The 25,105-nt window shown below is 34.3% G+C and overlaps 1 protein-coding gene across 1 annotated transcript in view; it reads right to left on the bottom strand.

The window, feature by feature from the left end:
* Positions 1–25,105, bottom strand: part of ARID2 (AT-rich interaction domain 2) — a 161,325-nt gene that overhangs the window by 24,167 nt on the left and 112,053 nt on the right. The window contains exons 12-16 of the mRNA XM_059082082.2: positions 24,676–24,757; positions 22,628–22,762; positions 21,465–21,661; positions 18,343–21,206; positions 10,913–11,061 (exon numbers count right to left, since the gene is read on the bottom strand). Coding sequence (XP_058938065.1) covers positions 10,913–11,061; positions 18,343–21,206; positions 21,465–21,661; positions 22,628–22,762; positions 24,676–24,757 — 3,427 coding nt within the window. The remainder of the gene's footprint in view (positions 1–10,912; positions 11,062–18,342; positions 21,207–21,464; positions 21,662–22,627; positions 22,763–24,675; positions 24,758–25,105) is intronic.

Below are 25,105 nucleotides of genomic sequence, written 5' to 3'. Positions count from 1 at the left end.
TTTACCATAAATTTTGGAAGATATTTCTAGACAAAGTAGAAGCACCTTTACTGAGAATACAAATTCTAGTACCTATAAGTTTTTATAAGTTTTTATTCATTTGTAGCATACAGTGAGGCTGGTGGTTGTTGTTATTATTTTCTATTATTTCGCATGAGACCAACAGTTATTTAAACCTCACCTTGATACAAAAATATTATTCAGGCTTGTATACTAGGAGTAATAAAACCTTTGTTAGAATCTTTAGGAGGAACTACAACTGTATAAGGTTCAGTAGGAACCCAGTAATTTGAACTTCAGCATCACTTGAGTAGATTCCAGGGTGGTCAGGGAATATTGATTTTATTAGTACAAATAATACTCCCTGGTTCCTAGACAGAACAGTTTCCCTGTTGGAAATGTTTGTTTAGAATAAATTTGAGATCCTTTACATTTCTGGTTTGACCTTTAATGATGGAATTCTAAATAGAAAAACAACATAGACTATGTTCCTCCCAAAGGGAGATTAATTTTTACCTTTTCAGTAGCAATTATTAACTAGATATCTATGAGGAAAAGCATATTCTAAAAATGTGACTTTCAAATATCTTTATAGCAGTAGAACCCATTGTGCAAACAAAATATGACTTAAAACCCCTATACATAAGGCAAAAAGCAGAGATCCTATTGTTGAGGTAAGTTGGAGGGGCTCTCTCAAATTTCTCCTTTATCCCGACACTGCCCATTCAAAGAACACTGTGGCCAAGAAACATAGTACTGAAAACAATGAATGTAAATTCCTGGCTACCCAGAGGTATTGAGTGCCTTTGCCAACTACACAGAATTTAAAAAGCAGTTCACAGGTGTTTTTCATTACAGGGAATTTTGGGGGTATCCTTTCTTTGAAAAAAAAAAAAAAAGACAAAATATAATCATACATTGTTTATATATTTCAATTATAAACTGATGTTAACATCATGCCGACAATATATTAGTAAGAATAAAGATAAGAATAAGGACCTCTAGTTTCTGCTCATACATATAAAGAGCTTGGAAGTTGTCACTCCCATCCTCAGAACAAGAAAAAAGCTGAATAAAATGAAACTTAACAACTCTTCTTAAAATATCAGAGAATTGAGGTCACAAGGCAAACTGTTTCCCTGAAAACTAGACAGACAGTTGAATACAGAGGAACGCAGATGACTGCTTAAGTCAATAACTGGTAGGAATACTGAAGCAGGAATTGATGAAGACCCAGTATGGACTACCTTGAAAGGCAAAAAATCCTGAAGGGCCAGTCTCTGGGGAAAGCCCATACTTTTGTGAGTTTTATTTCCAGGAACCGTAGCAGGTTCTCACGGTGAAGATGAGAACAACTCCTAAGCACTTCTAACAGGGAAAGTGAGAAAATAACATTTTAAAATATGCTCAGGGTGTTCTTTTCTCCTTAATTAAGGCCTGCTCTCAAGAAAAATTACTTTACCAGAGCCTAGTCTGACCAAGGGGAAGAATAATCAGAAAACTTGAGCCCCTTTAGACTCCCTGTTTCACATAAAGGGAGAAAAATAAAGGCTAAGAAACTCTTCTCAAAGTCATAGCCCCTAGTCTCAAATCCACTTAAAAAAAAAAGGTGAAATTTAATCATGAGATTATAAAATGCTTCCCCTCCCCAATACCTTATCAGCACATTAACAGTGCTCCAGTATACTGACTGTGGATTACAACAGAGAGAGCTATAAGTAAGACACAGACTCTACTTTAAAAGGAGAATCTAAGGAAACCCAAACACAAGTGCAAACATTAAACACAGCATAACTCCTTGCTAGATAAACATAAAACTCACACTAAAGGTCTATTTACCTCAGTTCCTATTAACTGATACATGTCCAGCTTTTAACAAAAACTTACAAGGTATGCTAGGTGTTAAAACAAAACAAAACAAAAACCAGACTTAAGACACAATATAAGCATCAGAGCCAGACTCAGACATAGCACAGATTTTGGAATTATCATCCTGGGAATTTAAAATGATTATGGTTAATATGCTAAGGCTCTAATGAAAAAAGCTGTAATATGTAAGAAGAGAATGTAAGTGAGAAATGAAGATACTAAGAATCAAAAGGAAATGCTAGAAATTTTTTTAAAAACTACCAAATAAAGGATGCCTTTGATAAAATCATCAATAGACTGCACATGGCAAAAGAAAGAACTGGTGAGCTTGAAGATATGTCAATAGAAACTTCCCAAACTGAAGAATATAGACAAAAAGAATGAAAAAAAGGGAAACAGAACATCCAAGAACTGGGAGACAATACAAGAGATGTAACATATGTGTACTGGGAATGGCAGAAAGAGGAAAGAGAGAAAAAAACAGAAGAAATATTTGAAATAAGAATGGCTGAGAATTTTCCAAAATAAAAGACACACCAAACCACAGATCTAGGAATATCATATCATATTCAAACTGCTAAAAACCAAGGACAAAATATCTTGAAAGAAGACAGAGGGGAAAAAAACACCTTATTGATAGAACAAGGATAAGATTATACTGGATGTCTCTTGAGAAACCCTGCAAGCTAAAAGAGTAGAGTGAAATATTTATAAAGTATTGAAAGCAAAAGACTCACCAACCTAGAATTTTGTGTCCACAAATTGTCTTTCAAAAGTGAAGAAGAAATAAAGACTTTCTCGGACAAACAAAAACTGAGTGCATTTGCACAGTAGACCTGCCTACAAGAAATGTTAAAAGAAGTTCTTTAGAGACAAAGAAAGTGGTAGAGGTCAAAAATTCAGCTCTATATAAAGAAAGGAAGGGTGTTAGAGAAGGAACAAATGGAGGTAAAATATTTTATACTTCTTATTCTTAACTGATTATAATAGAGGCATGTTTGTTCAAAATAATAGGAACAACGTATTTGGTGATTATAGCTTTTGGATAAGTAAAATGAATGACAGCAATGGCATAATGGACACGAGGAAAGAAGAATACTCTGTTACGAGATACCTAAAATATCCACGAAGCCATATATTGTTGTTTGAAAGTGGACTTAGAGTAGCTGTAAATATATATTTCAAACTCTAGGACAACCAAAAAAAATTTTCAAAGAAGTATAATTGGTATGGTAAGAGAAAGGAGAAAATGGAACCATATAAAGTACTCAATTAAAACCAAAAAAGCAGAATAACATGGGCAGACGAAAGAAACAAAAGCAAGTGAAATAAATAGAAGACATTTACAAATACGCTAGACATTAATACCACTGTATCAATAATCACTTTAAATATGACTGGTCTCAATACACTAATTAAAAGAAAAAGACTGGCAAAGTAAATAAAAAACAATGTGTGGTTAAATAAAACGACAGAGATAGACTAAAAGTAAAGGGAAGGAAAAATATGTACCATGCTAACACTAATCAAAAGAAAGCTGGATTAATTACATTAATTTCAGAAAAAACAGACTTGAGAGCAAGGATATTACTAGGGACATTATTACATAATGCTAAGGAGGTCAATTCTTCACAAAGACAATTCTCAAAGTATGTAATAATCCTAACACAAGGTGCATCAAAACATGAGGTAAAATCTGATAGAACTGCAAGGAGAAATAGACAAATCCATCTTTATACTTGGAGACCTCCATACACCTCTATCAGTAATTGACAGTTCCAGCAGGCAGAAAATCAGTAAGGATGTAGTTGAATTAAACAGCACCATCAATCAGTTGGATCTAATTGACATTTATATATTTCAACCAACAATAGCAGAAAATACATTTTTCTCATGCTTACATGAACATTCACCAAGATAGACCACATTCTGGGATACAAAACATACCTTAACAAATTTAAAAGAATAGAAACTGTAAAAAGTATGCTTTAAGATCACAGTGGAATTAAACTAGAAATCTCTAACAAAAAGATAGCTGAAATATCCCCAAATATTTGGAGATCAAACAACAAACTTCTTAAATATTCTAACTAAATGGAAATGAAAATACAACTTATCAAAATTTGTGGGACAGAGCTAATGCAGTATACAAAGGGAAAGTTATAGCATTAAATGTATGTATTAGAAAAGACAATCTAAAATCAATAATCTAAGCTTCCATCTTAGGAAACTAGAGAAAGAAGAGCAATGTAAACTCATAGCAAGCAAAAGAAAAGAAAGAATAAAAATCACAGCAGAAATCAATTAAATGAAAACAGGGACTCAAGAGAGAAAATCAACAAAACCAAAAGCTGTAAGAGATAAACCTCTAGCCAGCTTAAAAAACAAAAAATGAGAGAAAACACAAAGTACTAATACCAGAAATAAGAGGGGAGCTCTAGCTACTGACCCCACAGATATTAAAAGGATAATAAAGGAATATTATGAATAACTTTATGCCGCAAATTTGGTAACTTAGATGAAGTGGACCAATAAAAGACACAATCTGCCAAACCTCACACAAGGATTAGTAGATTACCTGAATAAGCCTGTAATTATTAAAGAAACTGAATCAATAATTAATAACCTTCCAAAAAAACCACACTAGGCCAAGATGGTTTCACTGCTCAATTCTACCAAACATTTAAGGTAGAAATGATACCAATTCTCTATGATGCCTACAAGAAAATGGAAGCAGAGTGAATACTTCCTAATTCATTCTATGAGGCTAGCATTACTCTAGTATTAAACTCACACAAAGATAGAACAAGTACAGACTAGTATCTCTCATGAACAGAGATGTAAAAATCATCAAGAAAAAATTCACAAATCAAAGCAAACAATGTATAAAAAGAACTATATACTAATGAAAAATGAATGATGCACTTTTTCACTGTGGGCCCCCCTACCCTGCTCTACTCCTTTGCTGAGCCACTGAGGCCAATTGTGAGAGCACTGAATAAATATCTTGACCAAAGCTGGGAAAAAACTTATTTATTTTATTTATTCCAGGTATGGAAGGCTGGTTCAATATTCAAAAATTAATTGATGTAATCCATCACATCAATAGCCTAAAGAAGAAAAATCATATGATTATATCAAAAGATGGAGAAAAAGCTTCTGACAAAATCTAACACCCATGGCTTACTAGGAATTTGGCGAACAGCCCAATTAAAAAATGAATTAAATCTAAATAGGCACCCCACCAAAGAAGATATACAGATGGTAAATAAGCATATGAAAAGATGCTCAACATCTTTTGTCCATAAGGAAATACAAATTAAAACAGAGATACAAAATGGCTAAAATTGAAAAAACTGACAATATCAAATGCTGACAAGGATGTGGAGCAACAGGAACTCTCATTCATTGCTGGTGGGAATGCAAAATGGCAGAGCCACTTTGGAAAGCAGTATGACCGTATCTTACAATACTAAACATAGTCTTACCATATGATCAAGCAATTGTAATCCTAAATATTTGCCCAAATTAGTTGAAAAAGTATGTCCACACAAAAAAACCTGCATATAAATGTTTATAGTGGCTTTATTTATAATTGTCCAAACCCAAAAGCAACCAAAATGTCCTTCTATAGTTGAATGGATAAGCAAACTGGTACATCCAAACAATGGAAGATTATTCAGCAATAAAAATAAGCTATCAAGCCACAAAAGACATGGAAGAACCTTAAACACATATTGCTTAGTGAAAGAAGCCAGTCTGAAAAGGCTACATACTGTATGATTCCAACTATATGACACTCTGGAAAAGGAAAAACTATACAGCGATAGTTTAAAAAAAAAAGAAAGAAAAAATCAATAGTTAGCAGGGATTAGGAAGGGAGGAAGTGAGGACAAATGAATAGGTGAAGCATAGAAGATTTTCAGTGTGGTAATAGTATTCTGTAAGATAATATAATGGTGGATACATGATATCATGCATGGTCAAAATCCACAGAAGTTATAACACAAAGAGTGAATCCTAATGGAAACTATGGACTTAGTTAATAATAATGTAAAAATACTACTCATCAGTCATAACATATGTACCACACAAATTCAAGTGTTAATTTTAGGGGAAACTGCACAGGGAAGAGGGAGTATATGAGAACTCCCTGCACTATTAGCTCAACATTATAAATCTAAAACTGCTCTAAAAATAGTCTATTAAATTTTTTTGAAGAAATAAGATAAATATTACCACTCTACTATTAGATAACTGTTCTGGAAACATTAGATATTATAATTGGATGAGAGGACAAACTAAGAGGCATAAATACAGAAAACAGCCACCAGCTAAAAATACAGCAGAAGTTAAGATCATTTATGGTTAACAAGAAAAAAGAACTATAACTAGCAATAAACTTAATAAAGTTGCAGGATTTATGTGAAGAAAATGTTAAAGCTCTACTGGGGTGAAAAAGACTATAATACCATGGGATGATACTTTTTTCTTGTAAGGAAAAAATCAATATTGGAAAAATATTCACTACCTAAAAACAAACAAAAATACCTATTCACTAAAAGGAATTAAAATGAAAATCCCAACATGCTCTCCTGGGGGAATCTCTGGAAACATTCTAAAGTTCATTTGAAAGGATAAATGTCCGTGGAGGAATCAAGTCTGATTTATACATCACTCTAATTTCAAAACCTAACACAGTGCCTGGTGCAAGGTAAGTGCTTGAAACAATAATGAGAAACACTGAAAAAGAAAATTAGGAGGCGGAACTTGCCATCCAACATCAAAACTGAACGTGACAGTATGATAAGGACAGAGACCACTGGGATAACAAGTGATACAGAAACAGAAAAAGCATACAGAAATTTAGTACATATCAAGGGTGGCCATTCGAATGCCTAAAGGAAAAAGGCACTCATCAATATGTTAGTCATTTGGATAACAATAGTTAGATTCACACTTCACTTTATACATGAAACTAAATTACAGATGGATCAAAAAAAAATTAAAGTGTAGAAGGCAACAAAACGTGTATTTTATGATCTAAGCATTGAGAAGGTCTTTCTAAACATGAAATAAAAACCATTAGTTTTTCTAGTCTGTCCACTGAAAAGTCCTAGAAGCAATAACCAACTTAAAAGCAATGGGTACTCCAGGCCTAGACTAAATATCATTTCCCATTAAAAGACACCAGATGTCCTTGGAGAAATAGCTGATTTCCCATATGGGGCAGGAAATATACAAGTTAAGTCTGGAACATTTCATCTAACAGAGAGCAAGGAAGCTATCAAAGACATATTAAGGGGCTTCCCTGGTGGCACAGCAGTTGAGAGTCCCCCTGACGATGTAGGGGACACGGGTTCGTGCCCTGGTCCGGGAGGATCCCACATGCCGCAGAGCGGCTGGGCCCGTGAGAGCCTGTCCAGAGCCTGTGCTCTGCAACAGGAGAGGCCATGGCAGTGAGAGGACCGCGTACCGGGCAAAAAAAAAAAAAAAAAAAAAAAAAAAAAGAAGACATATTAAGATCACAACCAGTTTGAAGAGGGTTTCACTGGCCAAAGATGGGACAATTTGAACACCAAGAAGGATATAATAACTGCAATGCACTGAAATACCTCAAATATGTTTATTTTCATAAGATCGTTCCCAATGATACTAAAATCAAAAGCAAATAAAAAAATAGAAAACCTAACCTCATAGTCAGCTTTCTGCAGTGTTAGTAGACAACTCACTATTTTGAAAATTGGTAAATAAGAGAAATAATAATCTCTCTAGCCTTTCCTCTAGAAACTATTCTTCAGAGAAATCAGAGTTGATAAAAAGGAAAGTTTTACATTTTATAAACAATAAAATAATGTATCTAGGCCATAATTTTCAATGGCTGTTTACATAATGAAAAGAGACACAAGATAGTACCTATTGCCTTATGGAAGTACACAATGCCATTTCTAAAACACTCTTCATAAAAATCAAACTGGAATCTGATCAAACATCTGGACCTAACTACTAACTTAACAGAAAATTCAAGGTCAGAGTAACATGTTACACAATAGCAGCAAAATCAGACTGTGATGCTCTACAGGACAAATGACCTGCTTTTATCAACAAAAAACTGCGAGGAAAAAAACTGAGAGATGGAGGGGTAATCTACAGATTAAAAGAGACTTAAAAGACTTCAACCAGAGTCAATGTTTGAATCTTGGATTCCAGTTCAAACTCTAAGTAAACAGAAGACAAGCAGAGAAATGTAAACAATGACTGGCTATCTGAAGAACTCATAATATTGAAGAAATTAATGTTATTTTTCTGCAGGGGTATAAATTATGGTTAAAGAGTAGGGTCCTCAATTTTTAGAGACACATGCCTGCAGATTAAAAAAGAAATTACTAATTCGTGTGATGTAAGGGTGAACGGCGCATTTCACAATAATATATCAGTGAAGGAAATAATTTTAGTTCTGAATCTGACTGAAACAAGGAAGATTCTTTATTACTATTTTTGATCAGATATTAAAGAAATTAGAGCATAGCTATCTAGCGACAATAGCTATGACATGGATTACTCCACTTAGAATTGAAACTAAAAATGAATAGAGTCATCCCTTGGTATCCATTGCGGATTGGTTCCAGGTACCCCTTACATATCAAAATCTGCAGATGCTCAAGTCCTTTATATAAAATGGCAAAGTATTTGCATATAACCCAAGCATATACTCCCGTATACTTTAAATCATTTCTAGATTATTTATAATATCTCATACAATGCAAATGCTATGTAAATAGCTGCCAGCACACAGCAAATTCAAGTTTTGCTTTTTCAAACTTTCTGGAATTTTGGGGGGAGTATTTTTGATTCATGTTCGGTGGAACCCTCAGATACAGATATGAAGGGTCAACTGTAATAAAAGCCTTTACTCTCCTCACATCCTATGCTCTTGGTATCCTAAGCTTCTCATAGTTCCCTGGGCATAACTAGCTCCTTCTATAATTCCCAGAACTTGCTATGCTGACTGGAATTATTTTTGTATGACAAACTCCTACTCATTCTTTAACAACCAACTCAAAAGAAATGTCTATAGCAAAACTTTTCTAACCACCCCAGCATTACATTAACCTTCCATTATGTTGCCAATAACGCTATAAGACTATCTTATCTTTGTACAGTACTTATTTAAACTGTAATTTGTTTTTTGGATCTGCTTCCCTTAAAAGCTGAGAGTGATCTTTTATCTCTACCTCCTAGCACATGGACCCTTCTAAAAGGGTGCTCAGTAAGTATCTGCAGAATCAAACTGAACTTATTTACCAAATGCAGTATCTAAAAATGATTTTAGGGCTTCCCTGGTGGCGCAGTGGTTGAGAGTCCACCTGCCAATGCAGGGGACACGGGTTCGTGCCCCGGTCCGGGAAGATCCCATATGCCATAGAGCGGCTGGGCCCGTGAGCCGTGGCTGCTGGGCCTGTGTGTCTGGAGCCTGTGCTCCGCAATGGGAGAGGCCACAACAGTGAGAGGCCCACATACCGTAAAAAAAAAAAAAAAAAGACTTTAAAAATTGACATGGTCTAAGAAGTCTTGTTGAGTCTTTTTCAGAAAAGACTTAAAAAGAAGAGGTAGATCATCAAGTTCTGTAACACTAATCCTACTAGCAAGATGGGAAACAGCTGTGCATTTAGGTTCATTAACTCTTCCAGCAAATTTTTTTTTTCTTGAAATACTCTGACACTTCATCTGAAGAAGCTATTCTCAAACTTTTTAGTCAACAGACAGCATTAACTGACTACCTACACCATCAGTTACTATTCTGCAATGGAAAAATAAAATCTAAAAAAAAAAAAAAAGTAAAGAACAGAATTTGACATCAGTGAAAAAAGGTTTCAAATTAACTTACAACCTAAACTTAAAAAAAAAAAAAGATGGTCAAATTAAATAAATGAAAGAAATAGAACCTAAAGCACTAATTTTTAACAACCTTTTGACAGATTTTTTACACTATGACCTAGATATATGCATACTTATATTATATACACATATAACTGAAAACAATACTTACCCTTACCAACATAATGGAATCTGATATATTTTATTTAATTTTTTACTGAAAAGAAAAACAAGCAAAACCCTCCTGGCAGACTTGCCAAAATGATTTCATGACCCCACTGCTGGGTTGAGATTTAAAGTTTGATAAACACTGTCCAAAGAAATTTTGCATACTATTAATAATCCCTAGGCTACACTGACAGCCACAATCCTACAACAAATCTATATATGAAATCTGTCTATATCATAAAAATTATGAATAGCAAATACAATTTTCAAAAGGATGAGGCAATTTCTGCTATAGTTAGGAAAAGTAAAATGGCATCTTTGATATCTAAAAAACTTAAGGATATTATGTCTATTAAGACAAGTGCCTTAGTCCTAGAGCTCTAAAAAAGTGACAAGGCAAAGGTTCTTAGCTGAGTGAGTACTGTTAAAGGAACTGAGATTTTAGTTTAAACAATATTATTCTCAAGTTTTCCTTTAAGTCTAAGAAAGCCTTGTTTAAGAAGTTCCATTCCACTTATTGTTCATCTTAGTTATTAAACTGTGAGATAATATGGTTTTAAAAATTTTCATGGGGTGTCCATCTTAAACTCAAATTTAAGACAAATCATTCTTCAAAAACAGATTATCTTTAAGTTTCTGTTATATAGGAATTCTATGACTACCACTAACTTCAAGTCACTTTAAGAAACCTATCTCTTTTCATAGCCAAATATAAAATCAAATTCTTAGCTGATTTTCTTTTGTTAAAAACTAATAACTGAAATATTCTCTAATAACTACCATAAGGCAATGAAGCTCTTTCCACCATTTATACAAATTTCTTGGCTTAGGTACCACTGGCTCTACATAAATATCACTTCTAACATAAATTATTTTTGCTAATAAGTTAGTGGTTTCAAAAGAAACTTTTCATGAAACTAGAGATGACAGAAATTTAAATACAAAGGCATTCCAGAATAAAGAGAATTTACATATATCAAATAGAACTGCCATTTACTTTTTACAAGATTGCCACAGACACATGAAGTTGTGCCCAGGTTTTCTCACTGGATCTCCATGTTGACTAGATGCACTGAATGGAGAAGGCTGAGAACTGTTAGGCTGGCTCTGTACTTGAACAGCTGGTGAAGGTGTCATAGGAGTGTTCTGTGAAAAAGCACAACCACATAGTTTGTGAAATGACACTGAAAAAACATTCATATCTTATAGCATAGGCTTATGAATTTGATTACATTGATAGTTACGCACTTCCAACATATAAAATTTACATTTGTAATATTAATGATTACCTTTTAGAAACTCTTTTAAGAGATAACTAATTTTAGAAATATGTTTAGGAAGTCAAATTCATTTCATATGAATTACAGGCAAGATGGCATTGTTGTTACTGTCACAGAATATACATTATTTAGAATTAAGATTTTTTAAATTAATAAAATTGAGTAGAAACACAATTATAGATTAAAAAGAGAAATTTATTATAAATTCACTCATTTGATTTACTTACATATATTCTTCACAAAAAATCAACTGCAAATTATTTCTTCTTTGTATAATATTTCCTTTAAGATTTTAATGAATATAAAACAATATATAGTAAAAAGCAAAGGGAATTTCAGATGTTAAAAATGATGTAACCATATAAATAGAATGTTGTAAATATTACTTTGCAGCAAAAGCTATTTTAACTAACAACTTTAGTCTTTAAAGTTGCTCGGTTAGAAATTTTGATGGCTAATACAAGGATTCTAATTGTATGCGTAAGTCTTTTTAATATAAGCTACATTTTTTTTTCTTTTCTATATCCCATCCTTTCTCTCTGAAAAACACATAATAATTATAATGTAGCTTAAAATAATTTGAGGCAATACATTTTCTTTGAAGTTTAACTCAGATTTCACTCATAACATACATACCACAAAGGAAGAAATACTAAATTTCTCACAGAAATGGTAGCACATCATTTTCAAAACATTGTAATATTAAATATATTTATTTATAAGGTAATATTGGAAATAGTGGAGCAAAATTAAGTTAAAAATTGCTGAAAACCTCTTACTGAAAGTCATAATATTTTTTAAAAAAATAGACAAAACACAAACATATAAGGCCACAGCATAAAAATGAATAAAGGATAGAATAAAATGCCAAGAGAAAAGGTTCTTAGAAATGTGAAGTCATAAGAACTTTTGAGTTCCAAGTTCTAAGAAAAAAAAATCTACTTTGGGATGTGATTGAAGTTATTTCTCTAATAGGGTCCCACTCTTATTATTTTATCATGTTGTTAGTGAGAAAACATATACATGCATGAAAAACATGCATTTTATGGCAGTACAGGTATCATGGATAGGATGTGGACTTTCCAGCTTGACAGATCAGGACTCAGAATTTCAATCTACCTTTTAACTAGCTATGTGACCCTGGGCAAACAACTTAACCTCTCTGATCCTCAATTCCCTCATCTATAAAGTATAAATAATAAAATCTAACTTTTGGGATAGTGGGAAGACTACAGAAACTGTACATGAAGAACCTGGCTCTGATTCTCAGTAAATGCCAATTGTTACAATTATTATTTATGCTAATAGAGAAGTCCAGAGGGAAACCATATTTTGGAGGAAAGATGATGAGTTCACTTTGGAGACAGGGACAGATCAATAAGTGCAATTATCTATCAATAGAAGTTAAAGCTGGGAACATGGATTGACAATCATTCACCTGTGGATTCTTAAAGCCATATAAACTAAGAGTAAGAAAGCAGAACTGGGGGGTTTGGGGGTGGGGTGGGGAGAGAAGAGGATCAGAGAGAAAGGAAGGGAAGATAACATTAGAATCAATCTATTTACAATAACATCAGCAAAAAATTAGTCAAACTGTTTCCTTGAAATGAAAATACTGCATAAAAAATTCCAGGAAACTCTAATAAGCAGGAGTAACCAAGAGGATCAGTTTGAGCCAAATACAAATACTGAAGAGTGACACAAATATAATCCCAGAATTTTAACTAAAGGGTAAATTTGTCAGAGCTATCAAATTCCCTCATAATGAACTTTCTGGTTCCCTACAGTATTACCATTTACATTAGGTATTTTATTGACTCTCCTGTCATATATTTGTAAATTAAGCTTATTTTTGTTTTTATAAGTGCTAACAAAGCTTTATCCTATTTTTTTCTTCTTCAATGTAGAACTCTTACTGGTCTCATACAGAAAAGTTAAAAACAGGGAATCATAGGGTATTTTAGCCCCAAATGTTAATGATTAATGAGGGATGTGGCAAGGATGACTGAAGTTAATCCAAGCTGTTAAATTAAGAAGGAATAAAAGACATATTAACCAAATGCAATGTGTAGAAAACTTGTGGATCCTAATTCAAACAAAATGTTTAAGAAACACATTTTTAAAGACAACTAGGGAACACTGAACATGAACTGGGTGTCATATAATATTAAACTACTATTATCCATATAATGGATATATATATATATTTTAAGTATTTATAAATATATACTAAAGTATTCATTGGTGAAATGAAATAATGTTTGGGATTTACTTTACTTCAGGCAAAAAAAATGGTGGTGGAGAAGAGATGAAACTAGAAAGGCAAAATGGTGACAATATCTAAAGCTGGGTGAAGGATACATGGAGGCTTATTGGCTCTACTTTTCTGTATGTTTAAAAATTTTCACAATAAAAAACAAGAAACAACAAAAAAATTTAAAGAGATAAATATATCAATGAAACAAAAAGAAGTACAGTACTTATAAAAGGTACCAAATGAGAAATTCCAAGGCTCATATTTTCTTTGACTAAAGGAGTATTTTTAGGTTTCCTCCTATAATAAAAAATTACACATTTCTTTCAACAAAACTAATTTTTAAATAGGTTGTTTACATTGTATTGCATGTTTTTCCAAGTATTACTTAATTATGTTTTAAGAACTAGGTCTCTTACATAAGATGCAAAATATATTTCTTTTAGGATGTAAAAGTGCCCGATCATTAACCATAACCCTAACTCAAATGTGAATGTAAAAGTAGGTCTCAAAATCATGTTTTTGGAATGATCACTCTTCAGCAATATTCTTTACCATTGCTCTACTCTATTGAGGTAGAACTAATTTTTCATATTATAGTACCTCTCCAGTAGTGTGTGACCAGAAAAGTAAAATTACACAAAGAATATGAAATAATTCTGATTCCTTTTATAATGTAAAATTATCTAAAAATGTTAATGTAGCAGTTTTATTTTTGGCAAAGATATTTCTTTTTGTTAAAGTAAGAAATTATAATCTTGCCTTTATAATCTTTTCAAGAATAAACTACTGCTGAAAATTCTAGACTGTACTGATATTTTCTGATATATGATGGGATTTGAAGTTCTTAAATGTTTACTTTCTTATTAATATTAAGCTTTAAAAAAACCCTTAGAATAAGACTAAAATTTAAACATTCAAACTGTGTTAGAAAAACTACAAAGTCATAATTTATTTTTCTCAAAATAAATTATTTACTAAGTAGTAATGAAATACTGTGTTCAATTCTAGCTACACATTTTGAAAGCCACTTAGAAAAATGGAACCGGTTGAGGTAAACAGGATGATTAATAAACCAGACACTATAACACCTAAGGTCTAATTGAAATGATTAGGAAAATACACTCTAAAGAAGAGGTGACTAAGGAGAGATACTTTTAAACGCTTGTAAGGAAAAAGAATTAGATTTACTCTAAATATGATATAAAAGAGATTACATTTAGTCTAAATGTAGTACAGATCTTTAGAGAACAGAATTAAGGCAATAACAGAAATCACTGGAAAAGAGGTCTCTGAGTGTGGGAGAGTTAATTCAACTCTTAAAAATGAGGGTTATGGACAAGATAATATCCAAGGCTCTTTCTGCTCTAATATTCCCTTATTTTCCTAAACTATCGAGTTTTTTTCCTCTAATTAAATATAACTAGATAGTTCATACATACCAAGCTTGTCTTATAAGAACACACTGAAATGTAAACAAAAAATACGTTTAGTGGTAATGACTTTAATTATTACAGTGTACTACTAGTCTACTGATCTAAGCAGTAAAACTCTTAAAAAAAAACATTAAAATGACATTCTTGTGACTCTTGCTAAAATGATTTTCTATGGCTATGACTAAACACTGCCCCCTTGAGGCTGCAGGTATGCTTTCTGATGGGTTGAGTAACTTTTCAAATGCTTTACCAAAGAAAGAAAGGGACCAGGAAGATACCCATATTCAGTGTTGGCACCATTTCAGAAAGGATTCATGTATGAAGGACAGGAAACTGAGAAGCGGCATCTATAAAATGCCTTAAATAAGTACATCCTTAAGTAAACTACCTTTATATACAAGAATTAGGTATGGCATCAGATCATGGGATGAACAGATAGATATACTCAACATGTGTTTTACATGCTCCTGAAAAAGACAAGTCTTTAGGTAAGTATTTATAACTAATTTTCTTCCATTTTTATTATTTTACATGCCAATCTAATACTATGCCTCCAGCAGATACAAATTCATGAATAGGGGAAGAGAGTATGGCTTTCAGAAACGGTACCCATATTCTTGCACTCTAACTTGCAAATGTAACAGATTGAAAAAAAATAGTTACAAATAAAGAAATGTACCTTGAAGTACAATTTATTTTGTATTTATATAACCTACCCAGCTAAATACTAGTTAAAAACAAAATCTATGGTTACATTATTTACTTTCACATATCTTTCTCCTTTATTTGTTGCTAGCTTTTTTTCTGTAATGAAATTAATACAGCTGATTAATGAGAGTGAGAAGGAACAAAACTGAGCAAAGAAAAATTAAGTAACAATGGTATTAGGAAGGATTACCCGTTGGCCATTCTCAGCAGGGACGTTTCCCTGCAGTCTTTCCAGCTCTGAGCATTCTGCAAAAGTCTGGAAGTCCCTTCTTGGGGTAAAGGTGCCTCCTTAACATCCCCAGACCCCTTAAAATGGTGGAAATAACAAGGTATGGCTAAAAAAAAAATCACATTTAAATTCCTCTATTTCATTTACCCCTTTAAAGTACCAATTCAAATAGTGAATAAAATGGTGTTAAACCAAGGCCTAAAATGCAACTTTGAGAGTATATAAAGAAATTTAAAGACTCTGGGCAACAATGGAAATGGTTTTTTATTAGCAGGCTCTTAAGAAGGTCCAACGGCCTCCCTTCAAAGGAAACTTATGATTCTATCTTGAACAGTTGATAATTTTTTAGCCTTTATAGGTACCTTATCTTATATATAAAGATAAAATATACCTGCACCATTACTGAGTGCCAGACTGTGTAGCAGACACTGTGCTAAGAGTTATACATACACATCCTGGTTTTTTGTTTCTCATTCTCACAGACACCATGTATGTTATGTCTCTTTTTCCTTGCAAAGTTATAAATTTCTACATGCCAACCAAATACCAACTTTAGACCATAGCTATTTTAAATAAACTACATTCCTGGGGAGACTACATAAAAAGTTTATACACATTTTTCAGATTAGGAATAAAATATATTAATTTTATGGCTTGAGTTAGATGTATGAGTGTCCAATATGTTAAATTCTAGCATTAATATCCTAAAATTATCATTCAGTGGTACTCACATCCTGTAACCTAGTAGTTAAAATAATATGTTACATATAAAAGGGATATCTAGGACTTTACAAAGAAATCTTTTAGAATAGTGGAGAAATGGGTTAATAGCATGAGTTTTGGTTTCAGACACACACCCAGGTTTCAGTCATGGTACTACCTCATATTAGCTGGTAACTGTGGGCGAGTTATTTAGCATTGGAGGGCCTCATCTCTAAAATGAAATTATAATTTTTACCTAATAGACTTTCTTTGAGGATCAAATAACGAAATGCTTTAGTGCAAAATTCCTAACTCAGGTCCTAGTCTTAGCCAGTATTGTTGTTCATTTTTTATTTAGGTATCATTATTGAATATAACCACACTGGAAGGCTGACACAAAAAATGAGGGTGGATGAAACAATTCCATAGTAATAGAGGTTTTCTCTAATTTGGCTTGGTCTACTATAACTCTTTAGGATTATAAAGGAATCTAAAAGGAAAAAAAAAGTCAAACACATAATCAAGATGAATTGGGAAATTATTAAATATAAAATTAAAACAATGTGTTGAATGCTTACTACATGTTAGACACTTCATTATTAAAAAACTTTTTTACTGTGCTTAATAAATGAAAAACTCAACTTGTAAAACTTTGAGTAAAAATGATTTAGTATTTTCCAACAAAACTCCTTATTAATTATTGCCATGTACATAATATCCACTAAAGAATACTCAACCTATTTAGGCAGCTTGAAATAGATCTAAGCAATACTAACATATGAATTAAAAACCTCATTCTGCCCCCAGAGCAGCTTTATCCATTCACATGAAGAAAGACGCATATTAGTGAATGACGTGCTCTGACGCAAGGGATTCTTCGTTTTTTCATCTTCCATTTTGCTCCCCCCAACCACCCCTGCTTTGCCATCTAGATTTGGTACCAATACCAACAATCTGCTGTTATCATCATAAGCACAGAGAAGAAACCCATGCCAGAAGAATGCTAGAAGAGTTGGCAACAGTCACAGAAGGTTCTGGCTATGTAGCAATTAGGAAAGAGAGAATAAAGAAGTCGTAATCCAGGAAATAGCATACAAGGTTGTCCTTAAAATCTTTACAGGCTGATTGGATCCTCAATTCAGTAGCACTGGTTCAAGAAAACACTTTTATTTACTAAGGCATGCAGAGACGGGATAGTATATATTAAAAAAGGAATAGCAGAAACATGACAGTAGAGCAAAGGAAGAAGAGACACAAAATTTTAAATACTGGAATAGCTGAAACAAATGGAAATTATAAGAAATAAACTTTTTTTAAAGAATAAAGGCAACTAATTCAATACATAGATATAACAAGAACACACTAGATAAAATTCTTATGGAATTCACCTGTTTTACAAAAGTACTATGAAAGGAGGCACAAAAATACACTCATGTCAAAGTCAAATACAGAAATCCCCTTCTGGAGAACCCTTAGCAACCTCGCACTCCCCTAACATAGGAGACTAAGTTACATTTTAAAAATTCCCCCAAAGACGTTAGATTAAAAGTGCCTCTCTATCTTGGCTCTACAAAATTACTAATTTGGGTCTATAACAAAATAGCAAGATGCTTTAAACCATGTGCTAAAGTTAACAACTGAAAACTGTTTAATCACAAAAAACAGAGAAAAATAAAAGAGCACAACAACTTAAGTACATTGATGAGTCGACCCAATTAACTTTTCAAGGTAAACACGGAAAAACAGTGCATTTCCCCCTAAAATCATATTTACACATCAGGATTTCTGTAAGAGAAATGTGATAGGAGAATGACTCACCTGTGGGACCACATTCTGTACGTAGGTTGGTGGGTGCTGCTGCTTTTGCTGAACAGCACTTTCTATTGCTACTTTAGCTACAGTGCTTGGATCTGCTCCTGCTGGCACGGCAACCATTGTTGCACTGCAGCCAGCATTGTTGGGGTCACTGATTGTAACAATTCTAACTCCCACTTTATTTGGAATTCCTGTGACTGTTTCCCTATCATTATCCTCTGCTGGCCTCTTTACAGTTTTGCATTCTGCTGTGCCATTTGTAGACCGAACGTCAGATGACAGGGCAGGAAAATGGGACACTCTTGATCCTGAGTGGGGAACGGCTATGATCTGATGCCCCTGTATAACAGGGGTTGTAGAATGTGGTGAGACAACTACACTTGGGCGTTGCTGAGGCACATCTGAATTCAAACTTGAAGCTAGAGGTCCATTAGGCAAATCAGTCCCACTAAATTGCTGTGTTGCCACATTTGAAGCCTCCTGTATACTGCTCACAGATGGCGAACCACCCAAAGTTAATACAGGTCCATTAGAAATTCTTTCTAGTTGATCACCTTTGGCAGTATCTTGCTGAGTGGCATCAAAAGTCCCTTGTGGTTCCACTGGAGATATCTCACCATTTCCTACATGATTGGAAGTTTTGTGATTTGGAATGTTTTTGCTTAAATGAGAACTATCTCCTTTATCAAAATCACAGATTCCATTAACTAGAGGTTTTTTCAAATCACTTTTAATATCCTGCATGTCCATTTGTTCTGAGTTCTGTTTTCCAGATGCTCCATTCTCACCTAATTCTAATGATGGCCCATTACTGATTAGTGAGCACTGATTAGCCTCACTTTGAATTTTCCCTGAGTTTGAAGGAGGTAGACTTGAGTCACTGTACTTTCTCCCATTTAAAAGACTTCCCACCTGCATTTCATTTTCCTTCGTATCCCCATTGCTGGTGTTCGTGGTTCCTCGTCTGCAGGATGGGTTCTCCATGACTTCAATTTTACGTTCATGAACATGTAAACCTGTTGCTTCTTTTGCTTCCTCTTCCTTTTGGCAAATTATTTTATCACCTTTGAATGGGGGAGTAGCAGTAGTACAAGATGATTGTCCAGCTGGAGATGCTTGAGAGGCTGGAAGCGTTTGCACCTGAAGTCCAACTCCTGCCTGGGTCCCGCTCATGGTAATTCCTGCTGGAGCAATGAGCTGAGTTGCATTTCCCTGACTCACAGTTGCAGTTGCAAAACTTGTATTTGGCACAACTGTTATGGTTACCTGGTTGCCAGAAGTCCCTTGGAAAATGGTTGCTGGGCTATTTGAGATCAGCGGACCTGGCAATATTTGTAAGTTCGAGATGGGCACGGTTTGCACTCCCCCTGTGGGTGGCATCGCACTTTGGACCAACTGAACATTTTGCTGCCCAACCAATAGCTGCTGAGCTGGAGTTTGCCCCTGCACTCCAAAACCTGCTGCTTGATTATTGGCCACCTGGTATACCACCTGAGGGCTAGGAGCTCTTGCATTATTAGGGGGAGGAATCTGTGGAGCTGGGAGAATAAGCTTACCACCCGGAGTTGAAGGACCACGCTTTGGAAGCAGCAACTGTTTTATCAGACTCGACTCACCAGAAGCAGGCTGACCAACTCCTGCATTTGTTTGCTGTGGTTGAACCTGCATTTGTACTTGTTGTGGCTGCTGAACTTGTACTTGTACCTGTTGTGGTGGGGGTGCTGGTGAATGCTGCTGCTGTTGCTGCCTTTTCACAGATAGCATTTGACTGACAGTAGGAGGTGGTCCCTGTGACTGAGGGGTGGAAGAAGATGACATGGCAGTAGGGACCTGGCTATTAGTAGCTGGGACAGGTGATGGTGAGGAAGATGGAGTAATGTTTGGTTGTCCAGCTAGCTGAACTGTCTGACCAGCCGGAAGAGCTGCTGGGTTAGCAAGAACGATTTGGTGAATGGCTGGTGCATAAGTTTGACCTTGTTGAGCTGGCTGGCTTACAATCACTACACTTTGTTGGGTTGGCTGCTGTGGTTGTTGAATAGGCTGTTGGACCACCGTTGATGAAACTTGCTGAGAAGGGAGAGGTTTGGGCGCAATGTTCTGAAACCCTACCCTTGAGGGCTGTGGACTTGGGACACCAGCAATGGTAACCATTTGTCCTGTAGCTACCTGAAAATTCTGTACTGAAGTTGCCGAGACAATGTTGGACGCAGAAGTCGTTACGTACTGTGGGGGTGCTATGAGAACAGTGTCCTGTGGCTGACCGCCAGCTGATGTCTGCTGGGACGAAGTCTGCACGGGTTGGGGCGATGTGGTGATTAACTGTTGACCCTGTGAAACTGCAGAAGTACATGCTGGCATGTTCTGTACTCTGCCAAATATATGACTCTGTGGGACACCTTGTTGAATTACCGTAACAGGAGTGCCGGAAGGTATCTGTCCCGGTACCACTGTGTGTAACGGAGACTGTTGTGGAATTACAGATGGATGGTGAAGCAATGTCTGGGAATTCACAACTGTAACAGATTGGGGCCCTGTACTATGATTCTGAACCACAGAACTCTGAGCAGCTCCTCCTCCCACAGCAATACTAACAGGAACTGCTGTCTGGGGTATAGAATTCTGGATTACTGTAGCCTTAACAACTTCACAAGGAATTGGAGCTTTATTCTGAATGACAGTCACCGGAGCATTTTGCTGCTGGTGGGTATGAACTGAAGGATTTGGTGGAATTCTTGAAACAGTCTGTGCCACGGTATGAACACCTTGTACTGGAAAAGACATTTGTGTTGCAGTCAAACTTGAAGATTGGTTGGTAACAGGAGTCCTCTGAAAATGGTTTCCTACAGTTTGTGGTCCGTGAGGGATTCCTGAAAATATAGGGAAAAGTCAAAATTCATAATGAAATGACTGAAAAGCTGCATATAGAAATGATTTTACTCAATTTGAGAGAAAATAGTCTTAAGAAATTAACAACTTTGCATCATATGAATCTGATAAAATAACAGAACGAGAAATAAAATGTTACTAGAAAAACAAGGAAAAGTTATACATCTTAAAGGTATATAAGCTTTCATTTAGTCTTCTTATTAAATCAGTAATATTTAAAACACAATAAAAATTAATACCTGCAGGTGAAGGACTTGGAGATACATCAGGAACAGAATCAACACGAACAACAGGAGTAGAAACAGGTTGCTGCTGATAGTACATCTGAATGGGAAGCGGGATAGCCCTCCTTTTTACTCCTACTACGTGAATATGTGCCTGACCATTGTTACTGGAATCCTCCACTCTCTTCACTGTATGATTTGGAAAGACCGTTCTGTAAAGTACACACATACTCAGTTTTAATAACTAGCACATTAACAAAAAACACTAACTTCTAACTGCTACACGAATGGCAGCAGCATATTCACTGCTACTTATGTATGAACCAGTATGAATCATATAGTTATATTCTGCAAGGGTGGAAAGCAAGGAATTAAATATAAAAGGTCAATTCTCCAATTTTAAAAATCATGACTTATTAACACTGTTGGGTTTAAAACAATTCTACTGTAATTAACAAAAAAGCTGCATCTAGGCAATGCCTATTTTATGAACTTTGCAAAATATCAAAACACCATGGGACTTCCCTGGTGGTGCAGTGGTTAGGAATGACATGGGTCCGGGAAGATCTCACATGCCTCAGAGCAACTAAGCCTGTACGCCACAACTGCTGAGCCTGTGCTCTGAAGCCTTTGAGCCACAACTACTGAGGCCATGTGCCACAATTAATGAAGCCCGCACAACTGGAACCTGTGCTCCGCAACAAGAGAAGACATCGCAACAAAGAGTAGCCCCCAATCGCCACAACTAGAGAAAGCCCATGAACAACAGCGAAGACCCAATGCAGCCAAAAATTAAAAGATAAATAAATAAATAAATTTATATATATTAAAAAAGCCATGATATTTGAGGACAGAGTTTAGTTATAGACTATTAGTCAAGATTTAAAAGGGTGAAAGCCATGTCTTTAATGCATAAAAGTAGGTGGAAAAAAAGTAAACGTAATTTCTTCCTTTTCCATCTTTGATAAGCCTAGTAATGGTTAAACAAAAACACCAGATGTGATTTCCAAAATTCCCTTGTATTTAAATTTCCATCATACTACAATCTAACCATATAAAATTTCAACTAGTGGAGATATTTAAAACTAGGTAGATAGCTGATGTGTTCTCTAAAGAGCAAGGGGTGTTGTAAATGATGAAAATTGACTTTATTTAAAGTTATGAAATATAAATCCTACCTAAGACATTTATAAAATCCAGTTGATGTTAGGATTCCTCCACGAGCCAATTTACTGCAAGTTGATAGGTACTCAGAATACATTTCTGCTCGAGAGACAGAACAATCTGGATTTACTTCAAAATGAGCATTTAACCTAAAAGAGGAGAAAAATATATGGCATTATGCAATATACTATAGGAGAGTCCATACTTAAACATACAAAACCATTTGAAGGCAATATGGTATAAACTAATAATTATGTCTATTAATCAAATTTCACTGTCTCATATATTATTAACAAAAATACATGTTAGGTTTTAGACAGAGTAAATAAAATAAAAAGAGATTAACTACTTAATCATACTTAGTTTAGTATAAAAAAATCATTATCAACAAATATAAAAACCGGGATGTGAATACATCAGCAGGGTTGGTCTGCTGGCAACAAATATACTACAACAAATTTTATTCAGTGAATACTCAGGTTCCTGTCTTGTAATAATCAAAATATAACAGAAGTTCCCAATTAAGAGTTGTTGGCAATGTGACAAATGGAGGAAAAACTGAACTTAAAGTTAAACTTCTGTTGCTTTTGGATTAAATTTCTTCAGAAAAAACTCTCCCAAAGCTTTTAACTACTTCCTAAAACAATGACACTTCCCATGCTGCACACTCCCCTTCCCCTTCCAAGACTCTATTCCTAATCAATTACAAGGTAATTCAAACTTCAGTTTGTCTTTGTCATAAACTGACTTCACCTATAAATTGGGATTGGAGGCCTAGTTATCCTTATAGGACTCTTTCTAGGACTCACCATATACATGACAAGCCAACCTACAGCTGTTTCTTATTAACTGAATCAAATGATAATTATGATAAAATAGTTTAAAATGCTTCTCTCCTCCTCCTCCCTAGAAATGGCAGAAATATGCAACAGGGATTTATAAGACCAAGTTTATAACACACACACATTTTACATTGGATGTGGTACATATTTTTTCCAACTTTCTTAACCCTTTGAGTACTGAGCTTTCAAAACGACCAGACACAAAAACCTTGTTTTGGTTTCAATATAGAAGATAAATATTTCCAAATATTATTGGATAAGATTCATCATTTATAAAGGGTCATGGTGTAACAATACAGAACATGAAGAAAAAGCAAATAATTAGAGATATTACCATAAACCTGACTTAAGCAGAGTGGAAAAGTAGAGAAAATAGTCAAAGGAACACAGATAACAAAGCACCAAAAATATGGAACACAGAGTGACAGGAGCATGGAATGGAGAAAAATAATGTTAGAGAATGGGGGGAAAGGGATCAAAGAAAGAAATTTTTTAAAGTAATACATCATTGAAAAGTGATCTTATATTTCAATCTGTTAATCTTCTAAAGAATTAAAGTTGAAATTCATAAACAATGTAGAGGCAACTAGCCATGAAAAAATGAAATGGTTCTAACCAAGTCTACATTTATTTTTTTCAGAAAGTGGCTGAGATGTGACCAGTCTTCTCAAGAAAATATTATTTTCAAATTGATTATTTCAATGTAGACATACTGGCTATTCTATTATTTGATTAGTTACCCCTTACTACTCACAAAAAGGAAAAATTAACTAGCAATGAATGAGAAGCTTTGCTTTTGCTCAAAAACAGGGACATTTAACAACAAAATCTGGTTCTATTTTCTTAAAGTCAGTGCGGTTCAGTTTTAATAAAATGTTAATTTAAGAAAAACAAATTCTACAATCTGACAAACCTTATTTTCTACAAAGCCAATGATAACTTTTTAACACAAATTTTACTTGAAAAGGAGTAGTGTAATTTAATGAAATTCTAGTCAAAGACTATTTTAACTCTGAAAATTCTGATATTTTTTTTTCAAACTATTCCAAAATACAGGTGAAGTGATTTTACATTTCCCTTTCTTTGTATAAATGATATCCTACCCTAACTAAAAAGAAATACAGAGTAAAACATTCTGGATGACTGCTGAAATACATTTCCTTTTCTCATTTGCTTTATTCTTCCCAAGGATAAAGCCTTAATAGAAATAAACCACTTACCACTGACAAGCAAACTTCTCACTATCTATTTCCACTATTCCTGGAGGTGGAGCAACATGCTGTGCTACAACTGCTCTGGAAGCTAAAGAAAAAAATACATTAGCTACATCATTTTTTAAAACTATATGCCATATTTAGTTAATGAATACTGAACCAATTAATATTGACAATGAATACCTTTTAAAAAGGTGTATAAACATATTCAAAATATACAAATTTGAAGAAAGAAACTTATAATGGAGCACATATTATACCAGGCACTATCTTAGATGCTTCATACAAACTGTTTTTTTTAACTTTGCAATCATTTGACTAATAACGATAATATGGATTATTTCACTAATATAAACTCTATTTTTCCCATTGTCAGACACTGAGTTTTAACTTTATCTATATTACCTTTCTTTCTTTTTTTTTTTTTGTGGTATGC

The sequence above is a fragment of the Kogia breviceps genome, chromosome 12 (genome assembly GCF_026419965.1).
Source record: "Kogia breviceps isolate mKogBre1 chromosome 12, mKogBre1 haplotype 1, whole genome shotgun sequence".
Lineage (NCBI taxonomy): Eukaryota > Metazoa > Chordata > Mammalia > Artiodactyla > Physeteridae > Kogia > Kogia breviceps.
Note: the sequence above shows the minus strand (reverse complement) of the source record. Positions and strands in the feature narration are given on the sequence as shown.